At 43.9% G+C, this 20,142-nt stretch overlaps 1 protein-coding gene across 1 annotated transcript in view; it reads right to left on the bottom strand.

Annotated features, from left to right (window-relative positions):
- Window positions 1-326: 326 nt before the first annotated feature.
- LOC120032728 (E3 ubiquitin-protein ligase TRIM39-like) overlaps window positions 327-20,142 on the bottom strand; it is a 99,316-nt gene continuing 79,500 nt past the window's right edge. Inside the window, exons 7-8 of the mRNA XM_038978917.1 lie at window positions 1,337-2,005; window positions 327-1,213 (exon numbers count right to left, since the gene is read on the bottom strand). Coding sequence (XP_038834845.1) covers window positions 327-1,213; window positions 1,337-2,005 — 1,556 coding nt within the window. The remainder of the gene's footprint in view (window positions 1,214-1,336; window positions 2,006-20,142) is intronic.

The following is a 20,142-nucleotide window of genomic DNA, read 5'->3' as shown; positions in this document are numbered from 1 at the left end:
AACAAGTTGTAGAAACATTTCAAGGATGATCAATGGAAACAGGATGCATCTGAGTTCAATTTAGAATCTCAAACCTGTTATTTGCTTTGTCATTATGGGGTATTGTGTGTAGATTGATGAGGTTAATAAAAAAAAAATCTATTTTAGAATAAATCTGTAACGTAACAAAATGCGGAAAAGGTCAAGGGGTCTGAATACTTTTCGAATGCACTGTATATTAGAATACACAAAATACACAGGAACGAAGAACAATATTACTAAATCTATGCATCTTCATCCTAATAGGAAGAAAACAAAGCAACACATGTTTTTAATGACAAACATCCCTAATGTAGCACTGGGCCAGTCATCTGACTGACAGGAGAGATGACCAGAGGGGCTATGTTTTTTTCACCATCAGGATACCCACAGTGGAAGTATGGATAGAGTTTTTCTGTGAATTTGTGGCCAGTGAAAGAGCAGATGTGAGATCTGGCAGTGGCATCCACATCATAAATGGAGACCCGACCCTCCTCATAATCCACAAATACCCCCACCTTCTGGGGCTTCTTTTTCAGGCTCAGCTGTACTTTGGGGTCATTAGCCTCATAGTAATTATTTGTACTCAGCCCCAAAGTCCACACTCCATCCTCATGGCTCAGTGGTAACCACTCCTGCCTATTGATGGATTCTGTGGCCACTCCTACATCCCATTCAGTCTTGCCCTTCACCTGTACCTCATAGTAAGATTTCCCTGAGGAGAAGCCCTCCTTCCCCAGGACACTGTATATATAAGTAAACCTCTTTGGGTTATTTGAGAGATTCTGTGATTGGTCCCCACACCTCACTTGTTTCCCATCCACGGACAGGATTAGTTCAGGATATGCTGTATCAGGGTCCAGAGTCACATTCACTGCATACTGCGGAATCTTCATCTCAGCGTCACACAACTTCTTCAGCTCATTCTCCATCTCATTATGAAATCTCTTTACCTCACTTGTCAGTTTGTCTTCCAGCTGAGATACAGCTCTCTTCATGTACCCCGTGTGCAGGTGGCTTTCAACACTGATCTCCGACCAGTCCTTGGCCTTTACAGGGAGACACCAGGATGGGGAGCTCTGGAGGAGTTGGAGATGGTCCTTGGTGTGTGTCAGCTGCCCCAGCTCAGAGCTTATCCTCTTCAGCTCAGTGATTTCTTGCTCCAGTTCTTCAATGATACCTTCAGCCCACTTCTCTGTAGCTTCTTGCTTCTGCTCAATCACACAAATGAGCTCAGCCTTACATTTATCAATAGAGTGAACTAGAGCGGTGAAGATCTGTACTTTGTCAGACATCTCCCTCTCTGTGTTTTTTTTGCTGAGATCTACTGAGTGTTTGATCTCCTTAACCTTCTGCAGTCGCTCCTGAATCATCTGCTTCACTTGTGCCTCTGTCTTCCCAAGCTGAGACTTCCTTTGGTCAGATTCTTCTTCCAGAGGTACGCTGTTGTGAGCCTTGTGGTCAGTCTCAGAGCAGAACTGACACACACATGTCTGGTCAGTCCTACAGAACAGCTCGAGGAGTTTGTTGTGCTTCTTACATACCCTGTCTTCAAGGTTCTTTACAGGGTCGATCAGTTGGTGTCTCTTCAGGGCTGGGGCTATCTGATGAGGCTCCAGATGAGACTCACAGTACGAGGTCAGACAAACCAGGCAGGACTTCAGAGCCTTGCGCTTCCTGCCAGTGCAGACATCACAGACCACTTCTCCAGGCTCTGTAGCGAAATCCTCTCTGTCTTTCACTATCAATCCCTTAAAAAGTTCTGCAACTCCTCTGAGTGTTCTGTTGACATTCGGTTCAGGTCTTATGAGGAATATCTGCTTACAGAGGGGACACTGGAACAGGCCCGTGCTATCCCAGTACCCTTTGATACAGGCCTTGCAGAAGTTGTGTCCACATGGGATGGAGACTGGGTCAGTGAACACATCCAGACAGATAGAGCACTGGAACTGCTCTTCAGACAGGAGACTGCTGGGGGATGCCATATCTGGAACACATAATGAATATTAACTATAAAGAACCCCCAAAACATAGGCTAAATCAGTTATTGGAATGAGTCAACTTCAATATCATTGCTTACTAAACATACAGTGCCTTCAGAAAGTTTTCCTAACTCTTGACTTATTCCACATTTTGTTATGTTACAGCCTGACTTAAAACATGTATAAAATATATTTGTTTCTCACTCATCTACACACAATACCCCATAATGACCAAGTGAAAACATGTTTTTAGACATTCTAGAAAATGTATTGAAAATGAAATACACAATTATCACACCCCTGAGTCAATACATGTTAGAATCACCTTTGGCAGCGATTACAGCTGTGAGTCTTTCTAGGTATGTCACTAAGAGGTTTGCACACCTGGATTGTACAATATCGGCACATTATCATTACAAAAATTCTTCAAGCTCTATCAAGTTGGTTGTTGATCAATGCTATACAGCCATTTTCAAGTCTTGCCATATATGTGACTCACCACCTGGATTCGGTCTTATGCAGCAAAATTTGAAATGGCGTTTTTTACATTGGATAAAAGTAGACACTCAGAGCTACAAAATGGTATATGCATTGTTGAGGAACAAAGGGAAAGTAATTCTGCTTTGAAAGTTGATGAACTTGAAACTCACTTTTGAGAAAATGTTTTGGTATCTAGTGAAGAGCTCCTCTTTGTCTACACCCATTTAGCATCGTTCACACCCTCTTAAGCTTTACCCCCACCCCTCTCGTTTCTCCCTCAGAGCGCACACTTGACGCTCTGGCCGATGATTTGTTTACCTATGGATAACATGAAAACAGCCTAACCAGCTCTGCTGGCAACAATTTCATTACGCTTTTTTGCAGACGTTTACTGACACCGGCCATATTCAAAGCGTGTTGTATATTTTAGCTTAAGACATGTAGCTAGCTAGCTAGGTAAACAATGAACCAAGCTAGGTAAAAAACGTGTAAGATCACACAAGTGAATGTAACGTTAGCTAACGAGCCAGCCAGCTAACGTTTGCTAGTTAAACAACAGTGAACATCATGTCATTACTACCCTGCATGAATATGCTGGGAGCTAACCATCCAGGTTCAATGTTAACTAGCTAACATTAGGGTCTAACTAGCAAAGCAAACAGCTGTGGGATACGAATAATAACGTCAGCTAGGGAGCCAGCCAGCTAACATTAGCTAGCTAGCTAACAGTACACTTTAGCTTGAAATGAAACCACTTTCTGTCAAAATTAGAAATGTGTACTATCTGAAAATGTAGCTAGCTAACGCTAGACTATCATACCTGTATACATCATCATGCATGATGGATGCGTCTCCCTGTCACGGATGCAATGCCACAGTTGCCCTGTGTCATGGCATATTATTTTCAAGCCAATTTAAGTCAAAACTATAACTAGGCCACTCAGGAACATTCAATGTCATCTTGGTAACGAACTCCAGTGTGTTTTAGGTTATTGTCCTGCTGAAAGGTGAATTTGTCTCCAGTGTTTGTTGGAAAACCGACTGAACCAGGTTTTTGTCTAGGCTTTTGCATGTGCTTAGCTCTATTATGTTTATTTTTATCCCCCAAAAACTCCCCAGTCCCTTGCCGATGACAAGCATACACATAACATGATGCAGCCATCACCATGCTTGAAAATTTGTGGTACTCAGTGATGTGTTGTGTTGGATTTGCCCCAAACATAACACTTTGTATTCAGGACATAAAGTTAATTTCTATGCCAATGTATTTGCGGTTTTACTTTAGTGCATTATTGCAAACAGGATGCATGTTTTGGAATATTTGTATTCTGTACAGGTGGCGCAGTGGTCTAAGACACTGCATCTCAGTACAAGATGCTTCACTGCACTACCTGGTTTAAATCCAGGCTGCATCAGATCTGGCTGTGATTGGGAGTCCCATAGGGTGGCACACAATTGGCCCAGCGTCGTCCAGGTTTAGCCGCGGTAGGCCGTCATTGTAAATAACAATTTGTTCTTAACAGACTTGCCAAGTTAAATAAAGGTAAAAATAAATGAATTCCTTCTTTTCACTCTGTCATTTTCACTCTGTCACTTTTCACTCTGTCGTTTTCTCCTATCACAGCCATTAAACTCTGTGTTTAAAAGTCATCATTGGCCTCATGTTGAAATCCCTGAGTGGTTTCATTCCTCTCCGGCAACTGTGTTAGTTAGGAAGAATACCTGTATCTTTCTAGTGACTGGGTGTATTGGTACACCATCCAAAGTGTATTTTAATAACTTCACCATGCTCAAAGGGATATTCAATGTCTGTTTTTTTTACCCATCTACCAATATGTACCCTTCTTTGCGAGGCATTGGAAAACCTCCCTGGTCTTTGTGGTTGAATCTATGCTTGAAATTCACTGCAGGAGTGAGTGACCTTACAGATACAGTAATTGTGTGTGTGAGGTACAGAGACATTTATTATTGCACACAGAGTGAGTCCATGTCATTTATTATGTGACTTGTTAAGCACATGTTTACTCCTGAAAGTATGTAGGCTTTCCATAACAAAGGGGTTGAATACAAGACATTTCAGCTTTTCATATGTAATTGATTTGTAAAAAAAAATCTAAAAACATACACTTCTGTCTGCAACACAACTTAAAAGTCAAGGGGTGTGAATACTTTCTGAAGGGACTGTATATAGAGTAGTAATAACTGTACATTCATTCCGATTTAGAGTAGTTAGTCACATTGAGCTGATGTGGAACATATTGAAACGGTAGGGTATGTTTCCGCATTTTGTATACAAATTCGTTTTTTTGCCTAAAGGCAAGCAAGTAAAAACAGGTTTGGAAACAGAAAGGGCTGTGATTATCTCTTTACTCACCTTCGCTTGTGTGTATGAATGTGTCTGTGTGGACACTGCTCTCTCCGCCACTCTGGTCCTAGTAGTGCAGCTGTGTAAAAAAAGCCTCTGAAGATAAGATAAAATGTGACAAGATGTGTTACATTCCACTTCTATCAACTCTCTGATGCTCCTTACCATCAGTCGAGTGACAGAATACCTGCATTGCAATGCTTTACTGTAAGTCTGTATTTCCTGCTAGCGAAGGTAACCATTCATAGATCACGCCATTATGTAATTTCAATCAAATCAAATCAAACTTTATTAGTCACATGCGCCAAATACAACAGGTGTAGACCTCACAGTGAAATGCTTACTTACGAGCCCCGAACCAACAATGCCGTTTCAAAAAATACGGACAAGAATAAGAGATAAACGTAACAAGTAATTAAAGAGCAGCAGTAAAATAACAATAGTGAGACTATATACAGAGGGGTACCAGTACAGAGTCAATGTGCGGGGGCACCGGTTAGTTGAGTAGGTAGAATTATTGAAGTGACTATGCATAGAGACTAGCAGTGGTGTAAAGATGGGGAGGGGGGGAAATGCAAATAGTCTGGGTAGCCATTTGATTAGATGTTAAGGAGTCTTATGGCTTGGGAGTAGAAGTTGTTTAGAAGTCTCTTGGACCTAGACTTGGCGATCCGGTACCGCTTGCCGTGCGGTAGCAGAGAGAACAGTCTATGACTAGGGTGGCTGGAGTCTTTGACAATTTTTAGGGCCTTCCTTTGACACCGCCTGGTATAGAGGTTCGCACTACCCTCTGTAGTGCCTTGCGGTCAGAGGCCGAGAAGTTTCCATACTAGGCAGTGATGCAACCAGTCAGGATGCTCTCGATGGTGCAGCTGTAGAACCTTTTGAGGGTCAGAGGGCCCATGCCAAATCTTTTCAGTCTCCTGAGGGGGAATAGGTTTTGTTGTGCCCTCTTCACGACTGTCTTGGTGTGCTTGGAACATGTTAGTTGGATGGTGATATGGACACCAAGGAACTTGAAGCTCTCAACCTGCTCCTCTGCAACCTCTGCAACCTCATTGCAACCTCTGCAATGAGAATGGGGGCGTGCTCGGTCCTCTTTTTCCAGTACTCCACAATAATCTCCTTTGTCTTGATCACGCTGAGGGAGAGGTTGTTGTCCTGGCACCACACGGCCAGGTCTCTGACCTCCTCCCCTATAGGCTGTCTCGTCGCTGTTGGTGATTAGGCCTACCACTGTTGTGTCAGCGACAAATTTAATGATGGTGTTGGAGTCGTGCCTGGCCATACAGTCATGAGTGAACAGGGAGTACAGGAGGGGACTGAGCACGCACCCCTGAGGGGCCCCTGTGTTGAGGATCCACGTGGCGGATGTGTTGTTACCTACCCTTACCACCTGGGGAGGCCCGTCAGGAAGTCCAGGATCCAGCTGCAGAGGGAGGTGTTTAGTCCCAGGGTCCTCAGCTTTTTGATGAGCTTTGAGGGCACTATGGTGTTGAATGCTGAGCTGTAGTCAATGAATAGCATTCTCTTATAGGTTTTATTTTTTGTCCAGGTGGGAAAGGGCAGTGTGGAGTGCAATAGAGATTGCATCATCTGTGGATCTGTTGGGGCGGTATGCAAATTGGAGTGGGTCTAGGGTTTCTGGGATAATGGTGTTGATGTGAGCCATGACCAGCCTTTCAAAGCACTCCATGGCTACAGATGTGAGTGCTACGGGTCGGTAGTCATTTAGGCAGGTTACCTTGGTGTTCTTGGGCACAGGGACTATGGTGGTCTGCTTAAAACATGTTGGTATTACAGACTCGGACAGGGAGAGGTTGAAAATGTCAGTGAAGACACCTGCCAGATGGTCAGCGAATGCTCGCAGTACACGTCCTGGTAATCCGTCAGGCCCTGTGGCCATGTGAATATTGACCTGTTTAAAGGTCTTACTCGCATCGGCTGCGGAGAGCGTGATAACACAGTCTTCCAAAACAGCTGGTGCTCTCATCCATGTTTCAGTGTTATTTTCCTCGAAGCGAGCATGGAAGTAGTTTAGCTCGTCTGGTAGTCCTGTGTCACTGGGCAGCTCTCGGCTGTGCTTCCCTTTGTAGTCTGTAATGGTTTGCAAGCCCTTCCGCATCCGACGAGCGTCAGAGCCGGTATAGTATGATTCGATCTTAATCCTGTATTGATGCTTTGCCTGTTTGATGGTTCATCGGAGGGCATAGAGTGATTTCTTATACACTTCCGGGTTAGAGTCCCGCTCCTTGAAAGCGGCAACTCTACCCTTTAGCTCAGTGCGGATGCTGCCTGTAATCCATGGCTTCTGGTTGGGGTATGTATGTACTGTCACTGTGGGGATGACGTCATCGATGCACTTATTGATGAAGCCAATGACTGATGTGGTGTACTCTTCAATGCTATCGGAGGAATCCCGGAACATATTCCAATCTGTGCTAGCAAAACAGTCCTGTAGCTAAGCATCTGCTTCATCTGACCACTTTTTTATTGATCTAGTCACTGGGGCTTCCTGCTTGAATTTTTGCTTGTAAGCAGGAATCAGGAGGATAGAATTATGGTCAGATTTGCCAAATGGAGGGCGAGGGAGAGCTTTGTATGTGTCTCTGTGTGTGGAGTAAAGGTTGTCCAGTTTTTTTCCCTCTGGTTGCACATGTGACATGCTGATAGAAATTTGGTAAAACGGATTTAAGTTTCCCTGCATTAAATCCCCGGCTACTTGGAGCGCCACCTCTGAGTGAGCGTTTTCTTGTTTGCTTATGGCGAAATACAGCTCATTCAATGCTGTCTTAGTGCCAGCCTCTGACTGTGGTGGTATGTAAACAGCTACGAAAAATACAGATGAAAAGTCTCTAGGTAGATAGTGTGGTCTACAGCTTATCATGAGATACTCTACCTCAGGCGAGCAATAGCTCGAGACTTCCTTAGATATCGTTGATCAGCTGTTATTTACAAAAATACATAGTCCACCGCCCCTTGTCTTACCAGACACCGCTGTTCTATCCTGCCGGTATAGCGTGTAACCAGCCAGCTGTATGTTGATAGCGTCGGCTTTCAGCCACGACTCTGTGAAGCATAAGATGTTACAGTTTTTAATGTCACGTAGGTAGTTTAATCTTCCGCGTAGCTCGTTGATTTTATTCTCCAAAGATTGCACGTTTGCTAGCAGAATGGAGGGAAGTGGGGGTTTATTCGATCGCCAACGAATTCTCAGAAGGCAGCCCACCCTTTGGCCCCTTTTTCAATGTACCTGTTCTTTAAAACCCTTTTGCACCATTCACGATATGGCTTCATCTTTCAGGTATGAAAACCAGCTTTAAAAGATGAGGGAAGGCCTACCCTTTCTGTAATGTTGGAAAAAAATCTGGTTAAACAACAGTTTCCCAGTCTTAGAAAAATAAAGTGGTTTATGGGTAAAACAACAGGAAATAACGACATAGTATAAAAATATATATTTTTGACCCGTAATCGATGTGTCAAGGCTGTTCGAGGAGATGAGGTGGGGGAGGCTCATTGTTATGGTGTGTCATCAACAGCTCTCTGGATTAACGAGACATTGGCATCACTCCAGACCTGAACATGTAACCCATGTGGTTGGAGGTGAAGTTGGAGGTGAAGCATGGTTGGAGGTGAAGTTGGAGGTGAGGCATGGTTGGAGGTGAAGGAGTGAAGATCCTGATCAATAAGGGGAAAGCCAGTTGAGTGCTGAGTAATAGGAGACGCTGAGGAAGGAGGAAGTCTGTTTTTGATTTTTTTTCCCCCCAGCTTAGTGGAAAACACTTCCTCTTTGCATTTGTAGCTGTTGTTATGCAAAAATGTGTTTTCAGTCAGTTGAGTCTTGCAAGGCTGTACAGGATCCACATAGCTACAATTGTCAGTTAGAATTTTCTGGCTAAGCCTGTTTTGATTACCTCATGAAAGGTGCAAGAAAAATGTTTTTTCTGCAGTAGGCCTCCCCTGTTGTGGGAATGCTTCATGCACAGCTGCACTACACTACAGTGTTCATCACTGTCCTCCTAACCTGATTGTAAGGAAGAATACAATCCTCCGGCCACTCTCAGAAGACTCAGAAATTCTCCTTTGTTTGCTGCTCATGCACAGCTTGACATCACCTCAGATAATAAAACCTCCAGTCTCCTTTATACTCTACCATCACCATACAGTCTGATGTATTTCAGCACGGTGTTGTCAGTTTGCTTTTAAACTGACAGGTGCTTGACCCACAAACGCTTGATGCATTTTGGTGAGGCTGTCGGGAGTCCTTTATGCAGTCAGAACCACCACGTTATAGTGGATTTCCATACAATGGATGACCATTTACTGATAATGAATTTAAGTAATTTAATAGTCGGTCCAAGGAGACATTTGAATAGAGTTACTATTGCAGTCCATTGGCATTGTAGTGTATTAATATATGTTTTTCTCAGTGAACAGATGTCATGATTATATGTTGTCCTTCACACTGTAAAGTATTAATCATACCAGTCAGAGTGTTGTAATTATGGGGGAAAGTGATCACAATTGTCATGCACAAAAAAAATCATTAAAGAGTTTTTGTCCAAAAATGTGAATGTGTGTGTGTGTTTGCCTGCGTGTATGGTTGTTGGCCCCACTTCTGAAATTCTCAGTAAAAATCCACTAAAAGCAAGAGACATGACAACTAATCCTAATAAATAAAATAAAATAAATCAATAACTGCTCCAACTTGTTCTCTGCATCCCTGATTCCTGACTCCCAAACCTCATTGCTGGCCTGAAAAAGCCGCAACAATAAGAACCCGATGTACAAGGGCAGAGAACGGTGAAACCACTCTCAACACCGCCACAACACAGGCCCTCCAACCCTCCCCGCCTCATCTAACGAGGAATTAACACTCCGGCTCCACTGAATAGAAGGCAGCCCCCTGTGTTAATGCTGTGAAAAGAGCAGTGGTCAGTGGATCAGCAGAACAGGGGGTCAACACAACACTGTGCTGTTGTGAACCAGGCTCCCTAATGGCTGGTGTGCCCAGGTGAGAAAGGGGTAAATGTTATTTACCCAAGGACACCCTGTATCAGTCGAAATGGTGACCATGTCTCACTCACTTACCCATCTGGAGACATTGGTGATCTGAAAAAAAATCTTGAAAAATTGACTTACTACTACGACTGTGATATGTGGTTGTCTCGCTTAGCTATCGAATGCACTAATTGTCAGTCGCTCTGCTAAATGTCTAAAACCTAAATGTATGTGTGGGCTACAGAGATGAGGTAGTCGTTCAACAATCATGTTACCCACTATTATTGCACACAGAGTGAGTCCATGTAACTTATGACTTGTTAAGCACATTTCTACTCGTGAACTTATTTAGGCTTGCCATAACAAAGGGGCTGAATGCTTATTGACTCAAGACATTTCAGCCTTTCAGTTTTTATTCATTTGTAAAACATTCTATAAACATTATTCCACTTTGACATCCATTTAAAATTCTGTCTGTAACACAACAACATTTGGAAAAAGTCAAGGGGTGTGAATACTTTCTGAAGGGACTGTATATAAAGTAGTAATAACTGTACATTCATTCCGATTTAGAGTAGTTAGTCACATTGAGCTGATGTGGAACATATTGAAACGGTAGGGTATGTTTCCACATTTTGTATACAAATGAGTTTTTTTGCCTAAAGACAAACAAGTTAAAACAGGCGAGGACACAGAAAGGGCTGTGACTAACTCTTTACTCACCTTCGCTTGTGTGTATGAATGTGTCTGTGTGGACACTGCTCTCTCCGCAACTCTGAGTCCTAGTAGTGCAGCTGTGTAGGAAACCTCTGAAGATGAGACAAAATGAGACAAGATGTGTTACATTCCACTTCTATCAACTCTCTGAACTTCCGTACCGTCAGTCGAGTGACAGAATACCTGCATTGCAATGCTTTACTGTAAGTCTGTGTTTCCTGCTAGTGAAGTTAACCATTCATATCTCATGCCATTATGTCATATCAATGTACCTGTTCTTTAAAAAACCTTTTGCACCAGTCACAATATGGCTTCACCTTTCAGGTATGAAAACCAGCTTTAAAAGATGAGGGAAGGCCTACCCTTTTACACCAAAACTGTAATATAGGAAAACAAATCTGGTTAAACAACAGCATTTTAAATGAGAAAACCTAGAAAACAGCAAAGGACCTGAAGAACAAGGTTTAGTGACATAGTCCTGTTGGGCAGAGACACCACGATGAAGAGTTCAGGTAGAGGAGGTAGAGGCAAATAATTAGCTGACAAGGATGGAGCAGTCTAGGCAATGACTGGAACATGCCTGTGAACTAGTGTTATTGACCAAGAACCCCATGCAAGTCTATGGAAACATCTACCTTCTACATGCACATGCACAGTGTAAATGTTATGCTCAGTGCTTGACTTGGGCAGGAGCTCAACGGAGCTGAGTACCGGCACCTCAAATGTTCTACTGCTTGAGCTCCTGTTCCTCATAGAATATTACCTCGAATGTTTTGTGGAGCTCCTGCACCTAAATATAAACAGTACCGGCACCCAAAATGAGTACCGGAACCTAAGTTGAGCACTGGCTATACTCAGTCTTTGAGGAGTGAATTACTCATGTTTTTTTCATTCCAAAGACATTCTACCAATGGTGCCTAATGGCCAAGTGTTTGCAGAGAATGATATAATTGGGTCACTCACTCACACACTGGTTGAATCAACGCTGTTTCTACGTCATTTCAATGAAATGGTGGAACCAACGTGGAATAGAAGTTGAATTGATGTCTGTGCCCAGTGGGTATGTTGCGCCTTCTCACCCTACCATACAATCAAAACCTCCTGTCTAGATGAATCAGTATCTGGCTCAAATTGTCTAGAAAATAAGTCATTGTGAAATTGTGTGTTCCCAAATAAAAACGCAGATTTAGATATTACCCTGCTTTGAGTTGAAGAGAGCTATCCTTTCGATATAGCCTTCCCACACAGTCCCGTATATGTATATTCTCTGATAGGTAGGTAGGGAGAGGTTGGGCACAGGCCTGGGAAACTGTGACATACTAAGGAATTACTTTGGCATGGTCACGTTGCTCACACACACAACCCTCTGTTGCTTCGGGAACTAACGTCAGTTCTTGTGACTCAGGCTCGCACAGCAAATAAAAAATATCGGTAGTGTGTGTATGCTAATCTATGCTGCTGTGTCTCTTTCGCTCTGGTCGTACTGTGCTGGTCTTAGTCTGGACTTAGTCTGGTCCACTGGACCACGAGTTGAACCACTGTTAGGTCAGCAGGTCACCGTCGGAGTTGGATTTGTGACTCGTCCAATGGCTGTTACGAAGGCAACAGTTGAGTTTCTCTGAACACTGCGCTATTCTATTACCTTCGTTCCTCCTCCATTGTTCTTCTCCAATAGGCCAGAGCCTTATCCAATCCCACTGAAAGTCCTGGAGTTGAACCAAAAGACACAGCCAGATGCCTTGTCTCATCACACACTGGTTGAATGTTCTGAAAGAGCTGGAAAACCTGGACCCATACAAATCAGCTGGGCTTGACAATCTGGACCCCCTATTTCTGAAACTGTCCGCCGCCATTGTCGCACCCCCTATTACCAGCCTGTTCAACCTCTCCTTCGTATCATCTGAGATCCCCAAGGATTGGAAAGCTGCCGCGGTCATCCCCCTCTTCAAAGGGGGAGACACCCTGGACCCAAACTGTTACAGACCTATATCCATCCTGCCCTGCCTATCTAAGGTCTTCGAAAGCCAAGTCAACAAACAGATCACTGACCATCTCGAATCCCACCGTACCTTCTCCGCTGTGCAATCCGGTTTCCGAGCCGGTCACGGGTGCACCTCAGCCACGCTCAAGGTACTAAACGATATCATAACCGCCATCGATAAAAGACATTACTGTGCAGCCGTCTTCATCGACCTGGCCAAGGCTTTCGACTCTGTCAATCACCATATTCTTATCGGCAGACTCAGTAGCCTCGGTTTTTCTAATGACTGCCTTGCCTGGTTCACCAACTACTTTGCAGACAGAGTTCAGTGTGTCAAATCGGAGGGCATGTTGTCCGGTCCTCTGGCAGTCTCTATGGGGGTACCACAGGGTTCAATTCTCGGGCCGACTCTTTTCTCTGTATATATCAATGATGTTGCTCTTGCTGCGGGCGATTCCCTGATCCACCTCTACGCAGACGACACCATTCTGTATACTTCTGGCCCTTCCTTGGACACTGTGCTATCTAACCTCCAAACGAGCTTCAATGCCATACAACACTCCTTCCGTGGCCTCCAACTGCTCTTAAACGCGAGTAAAACCAAATGCATGCTTTTCAACCGTTCGCTGCCTGCACCCGCACGCCCGACTAGCATCACCACCCTGGACGGTTCCGACCTAGAATATGTGGACATATATAAGTACCTAGGTGTCTGGCTAGACTGCAAACTCTCCTTCCAGACTCATATCAAACATCTCCAATCCAAAATCAAATCTAGAGTCGGCTTTCTATTTCGCAACAAAGCCTCCTTCACTCACGCCGCCAAACTTACCCTAGTAAAACTGACTATCCTACCGATCCTCGACTTCGGCGATGTCATCTACAAAACAGCTTCCAATACTCTACTCAACAAACTGGATGCAGTTTATCACAGTGCCATCCGTTTTGTTACTAAAGCACCTTATACGACCCACCACTGCGACCTGTATGCCCTAGTCGGCTGGCCCTCGCTACATGTTCGTCGTCAGACCCACTGGCTCCAGGTCATCTACAAGGCTATGCTAGGTAAAGTGCCGCCTTATCTCAGTTCACTGGTCACGATGGCTACACCCACCCGTAGCACGCGCTCCAGCAGGTGTATCTCACTGATCATCCCTAAAGCCAAAACCTCATTTGGACGCCTTTCCTTCCAGTTCTCTGCTGCCTGCGACTGGAACGAATTGCAAAAATCTCTGAAGTTGGAGACTTTTATCTCCCTCAACAACTTTAAACATCTGCTATCCGAGCAGCTAACCGATCGCTGCAGCTGTACATAGTCCATCGGTATATAGCCCACCCAATTTACCTACCTCACCCCCCATACTGCTTTTATTTATTTACTTTTCTGCTCTTTTGCACACCAGTATCTCTACTTGCACATGATCATCTGATGATTTATCACTCCAGTGTTAATCTGCTAAATTGTAATTATTCGATTTATTGCCTACCTCCTCATGCCTTTTGCACACATTGTATATAGATTCTCTTTTTTTCTACCATGTTATTGACTTGTTTATTGTTTACTCCATGTGTAACTCTGTGTTGTTGTCTGTTCACACTGCTATGCTTTATCCTGGCCAGGTCGCAGTTGCAAATGAGAACTTGTTCTCAACTAGCCTACCTGGTTAAATAAAGGTGAAATAAAAAAATAAAAAATAAACTCATCATTACTGTCAACTTGCCACTTGCCATAGTAAAATCCACATTGTCAAAATGACTGCTTATTATTTTAGGCCAATAATCTGTAAATATTCTATTGTTGATATGTTAGGATGGGAAATGGGACCTGTCGGGTTGAAAAGTCATTAGTGACTCCCATCTCCCTCTTCAGGGCCACTTTATTAACCCTGCGGTATCAGAAAATGGCAAAAAGAAAGTCAGGTGAACTGGTCTCAATCACATAAAGGGCATGGTGTTGTCTGAATAGACGAGTCCAACCGCAGTTTGTGCACCTTGAACATAGAGGTGTGCCAAGGTTGTGCTTGTGTGTGTGTGTGTGCACACGCACGCATGTGTGTGTAGGTGGCACACTGACTGAAGAGACTTGGTAAGAGGATGCCAAGTGGAGCAGAGGTGTCCTCTTACCCAGAAAGCAGCTTGACTAGTCAACCCATTCCCAGAGTAATGCATGCTAATGAAAGCCTGCTGCTGACTAAATGTGCCCCCACACTCAGTACTCAACACTCAGCTGGCTTTCACATGAGGCAGACTTTGTGCCATTGAATAATTTGTCAGGAAGGAATGAAAAATCAGAAATATTTGTAAGAAGTACAATTTAATTCCTTCTTGACCCATTTTAAATGTTCCCATAATTTACACTACAGCTGTATGGAATTGCACTGTAAATATGTGCATTGGCTTCGCAAATTAAATGAAAGAAAATACATAGGAAAATGCATTCTAAATGATGCAATTGGAAACCAATGATCTAACCCAAAAGAGGTGAGGTAGATTGCAAAATACTGACTAATTTGGACCACCATTGGGAGTAAGACTCAAGTCACACAGCATATTCTCTTATGAAACATATCGTCTTTGACAACAAGGTTCACCAACAGCACGCCTTAAACCAAGCTTAAAAAGAGATTAAACATCTAAAACGATTTTCTGCACTCCCCACAGGGTTGGCCGACCAGCGGCTGTGTGTCCTCACAGCGGGGGAAGAGGGTTAACAGGCACCATGCTGGGTACCAGATCAAACAGAGACGCATGTATAGAGGACACAGGGCGGGGTGCCTCGTAAGGATCCGCCGACGGCGAGTGGGAAGTCTGCAAGTCTGCACTTACCATCAGTCTTACTTGTCAACGTACAATCTTTGGACAATAAATTAGACGAGGTACAATAACAAATATCCTACCAACAGGACATCAAAAACTGTAATATGATGGACGTCACTTCCTCTTGAATTTGCAGACGTGTTGCTGTGCGTTTTGTTGCTGTGCGTTTTGTTGCCAACCTTACTTTGCTAGCTGACAACTTTACGTTTTTTTTCTTTTTACTTTTTAATTACCGTTTATATTTTTAGTTTTTCCATCACAACTTTTTTCCCTCATTCAACATTTTCACTCCGGACGCTTTATCTGGACATGGTTCGTCAGCACTTTCAACAGCCGAAGCTAAGTAGTAACATTAACATGATGTCTTTTAATTGCAGTCGCTGTACTCATAATATACAGGAGAACGATCGCCTTACGGCGAGGATAGCTGGGCTACAAGCCCAGCTTCAGACGCAATCGTTAGGCAAGGGTAATTTCAGTGTAGGAAAGGAAGAAACAGCGTCTGTGCCACCAGTAAGTACAGATACTAACGTTAGTATAAATCCCCCCGCACAGTCCCCGCAGCCGGACAACTTTCTCATGGCTTCTGGAGGGAAATGCTGTAGGAATGCTCAACTGGTGTCGCTCATTCAGCCGACAGAAACTTTCAACCGGTTTTCCCCATTAAGTAGCGAGTCGGAGTCTGAGGCCGAGTTTTCTCTTGTCTCTACTCCTCCCGTTACGGGGTCTGAGACGCCGAAGGCTCCCACCATTAGCTCTGACAAATTGAAAACCCTAGTCATTGGCGACTCCATTACCCGCAGTATTAGACTTAAAACGAATCACCCAGCGATCATACACTGTTTACCAGGGGGCAGGGCTACCGACGTTAAGGCTAATCTGAAGATGGTGCTGGCTAAAGCTAAAACTGGCGAGTGTAGAGAGTATAGAGATATTGTTATCCACGTCGGCACCAACGATGTTAGGATGAAACAGTCAGAGGTCACCAAGCGCAACATAGCTTCAGCGTGTAAATCAGCTAGAAAGATGTGTCGGCATCGAGTAATTGTCTCTGGCCCCCTCCCAGTTAGGGGGAGTGACGAGCTCTACAGCAGAGTCTCACAACTCAATCGCTGGTTGAAAACTGTTTTCTGCCCCTCCCAAAAGATAGAATTTGTAGATAATTGGCCCTCTTTCTGGGACTCACCCACAAACAGGACCAAGCCTGACCTGCTGAGGAGTGACGGACTCCATCCTAGCTGGAGGGGTGCTCTCATCTTATCTACCAACATAGACAGGGCTCTAACTCCTCTAGCTCCACAATGAAATAGGGTGCAGGCCAGGCAGCAGGCTGTTAGCCAACCTGCCAGCTTAGTGGAGTCTGCCACTAGCATAGTCAGTGTAGTCAGCTCAGCCATCCCCATTGAGACTGTGTCTGTGCCTCGACCTAGGTTGGGAAAAACTAAACATGGCGGTGTTCGCCTTAGCAATCTCATTAGGATAAAGACCTCCTCCATTCCTGCCATTATTGAAAGAGATCGTGATACCTCACATCTCAAAATAGGGTTACTTAATGTTAGATCCCTCACTTCAAAGGCAGTTATAGTCAATGAACTAATCACTGATCACAATCTTGATGTGATTGGCCTGACTGAAACATGGCTTAAGCCTGATGAATTTACTGTGTTAAATGAGGCCTCACCTCCTGGTTACACTAGTGACCATATCCCCCGTGCATCCCGCAAAGGCGGAGGTGTTGCTAACATTTACGATAGCAAATTTCAATTTACAAAAAGAAAAATGACGTTTTCGTCTTTTGAGCTTCTAGTCATGAAATCTATGCAGCCTACTCAATCATTTTTTATAGCTACTGTTTACAGGCCTCCCGGGCCATATACAGCGTTCCTCTCTGAGTTCCCTGAATTCCTATCGGACCTTGTAGTCATAGCAGATAATATTCTAATTTTTGGTGATTTTAATATTCATATGGAAAAGTCCACAGACCCACTCCAAAAGGCTTTCGGAGCCATCATCGACTCAGTGGGTTTTGTCCAACATGTCTCTGGACCTACTCACTGCCACAGTCATACTCTGGACCTAGTTTTGTCCCATGGAATAAATGTTGTAGATCTTAATGTTTTTCCTCATAATCCTGGACTATCGGACCACCATTTTATTACATTTGAAATCGCAACAAATAATCTGCTCAGACTCCAACCAAGGACCATCAAAAGTCATGCTATAAATTCTCAGACAACACAAAAATTCCTTGATGCACTTCCAGACTCCTTCTGCCTACCCAAGGACGTCAGAGGACAAAAATCAGTTAACCACCTAACTGAGGAACTGAATTTAACCTTGCGCAATACCCTAGATGCAGTTGCACCCCTAAAAACGAAAAACATTTGTCATAAGAAACTAGCTCCCTGGTATACAGAAAATACCCGAGCTCTGAAGCAAGGTTCCAGAAAATTGGAACGGAAATGGCGCCACACCAAACTGGAAGTCTTCCGACTAGCTTGGAAAGACAGTACCGTGCAGTATCGAAGAGCCCTCACTGCTGCTCGATCATCCTACTTTTCCAACTTAATTGAGGAAAATAAGAACAATCCAAAATTTCTTTTTGATACTGTTGCAAAGCTAACTAAAAAGCAGCATTCCCCAAGACAGGATGGCTTTCACTTCAGCAGTAATAAATTCATGAACTTCTTTGAGGAAAAGATCATGATCATTTGAAAGCAAATTACGGACTCCTCTTTAAATCTGCGTATTCCTCCAGGGCTTAGCTGTCCTGGATCTGCACAGCTCTGCCAGGGCCTGGGATCGGGAGAGACACTTAAGTGTTTTAGTACTATATCTCTTGACACAATGATGAAAATAATCATGGCCTCTAAACATTCAAGCTGCATACTGGATCCTATTCCTACTAAACTACTGAAAGAGCTGCTTCCTGTGCTTGGCCCTCCTATGTTGAACATAATAAACGGCTCTCTATCCACCGGATGTGTACCAAACTCACTAAAAGTGGCAGTAATAAAGCCTCTCTTGAAAAAGCCAAACCTTGACCCGGAAAATATAAAAAACTATCGGCCTATATCGAATCTTCCATTCCTCTCAAACATTTTTGAAAAAGCTGTTGCCCAGCAACTCACTGCCTTCCTGAAGACAACCAATGTATACGAAATGCTTCAGTCTGGTTTTAGACCCCATCATAGCACTGAGACTGCACTTGTGAAGGTGGTAAATTACCTTTTAATGGCGTCAGACCGAGGCTCTGCATCTGTCCTCGTGCTACTAGACCTTAGTGCTGCCTTTGACACCATCGATCACCACATTCTTTTGGAGAGACTGGAAACCCAAATTGGTCTACACGGACAAGTTCTGGCCTGGTTTAGATCTTATCTGTCGGAAAGATATCAGTTTGTCTCTGTGAATGGTTTGTCCTCTGACAAATCAACTGTACATTTCGGTGTTCCTCAAGGTTCCGTTTTAGGACCACTATTGTTTTCACTATATATTTTACCTCTTGGGGATGTTATTCGAAAACATAATGTTAACTTTCACTGCTATGCGGATGACACACAGCTGTACATTTCAATGAAACATGGTGAAGCCCCAAAATTGCCCTCGCTAGAAGCCTGTGTTTCAGACATAAGGAAGTGGATGGCTGAAAACTTTCTACTTTTAAACTCGGACAAAACAGAGATGCTTGTTCTAGGTCCCAAGAAACAAAGAGATCTTCTGTTGAATCTGACAATTAATCTTGATGGTTGTAAAGTCGTCTCAAATAAAACTGTGAAGGACCTCGGCGTTACTCTTGACCCTGATCTCTCTTTTGACGAACATATCAAGACTGTTTCAAGGACAGCTTTTTTCCATCTACGTAACATTGCAAAAATCAGAAATTTTCTGTCCAAAAATGATGCAGAAAAATTAATCCATGCATTTGTTACTTCTAGGTTAGACTACTGCAATGCTCTACTTTCCGGCTACCCGGATAAAGCACTAAATAAACTTCAGTTAGTGCTAAATACGGCTGCTAGAATCCTGACTAGAACCAAGAAATTTGATCATATTACTCCAGTGCTAGCTTCCCTACACTGGCTTCCTGTTAAGGCAAGGGCTGATTTCAAGGTTTTACTGTTAACCTATAAAGCGTTACATGGGCTTGCTCCTACCTATCTTTCCGAGTTGGTCCTGCCGTACATACCTATACGTACGCTACGGTCACAAGACGCAGGCCTCCTAATTGTCCCTAGAATTTCTAAGCAAACAGCGGGAGGCAGGGCTTTCTCCTATAGATCTCCATTTTTATGGAACGGTCTGCCTACCCATGTGAGAGACGCAGACTCGGTCTCAACCTTTAAGTCTTTACTGAAGACTTATCTCTTCAGTAGGTCATATGATTGAGTGTAGTCTGGCCCAGGAGTGTGAAGGTGAACGGAAAGGCTCTGGAGCAACGAACCGCACTTGCTGTCTCTGCTTGGCCGGTTCCCCTCTCTCCACTGGGATTCTCTGCCTCTAACCCTATTACAGGGGCTGAGTCACTGGCTTACTGGTGCTCTTTCATGCCGTTCCTAGGAGGGGTGCGTCACTTGAGTGGGTTGAGTTACTGACGTGATCTTCCTGTCTGGGTTGGCGCCCCCCCTTGGTTTGTGCTGTGGTGGAGATCTTTGTGAGTCAGTAATGTGTCAGGGCCTGCAAACTATTACAGACTACAAAGGGAAGCACAGCCGCGAGCTGCCCAGTGACACGAGCCTACCAGACGAGCTAAATCACGTCTATGCTCGCTTCGAGGCAAG

Source organism: Salvelinus namaycush, chromosome 39, assembly GCF_016432855.1.
Source record: "Salvelinus namaycush isolate Seneca chromosome 39, SaNama_1.0, whole genome shotgun sequence".
NCBI lineage: Eukaryota > Metazoa > Chordata > Actinopteri > Salmoniformes > Salmonidae > Salvelinus > Salvelinus namaycush.
This window is presented reverse-complemented; position numbering and strand designations above follow the sequence as displayed.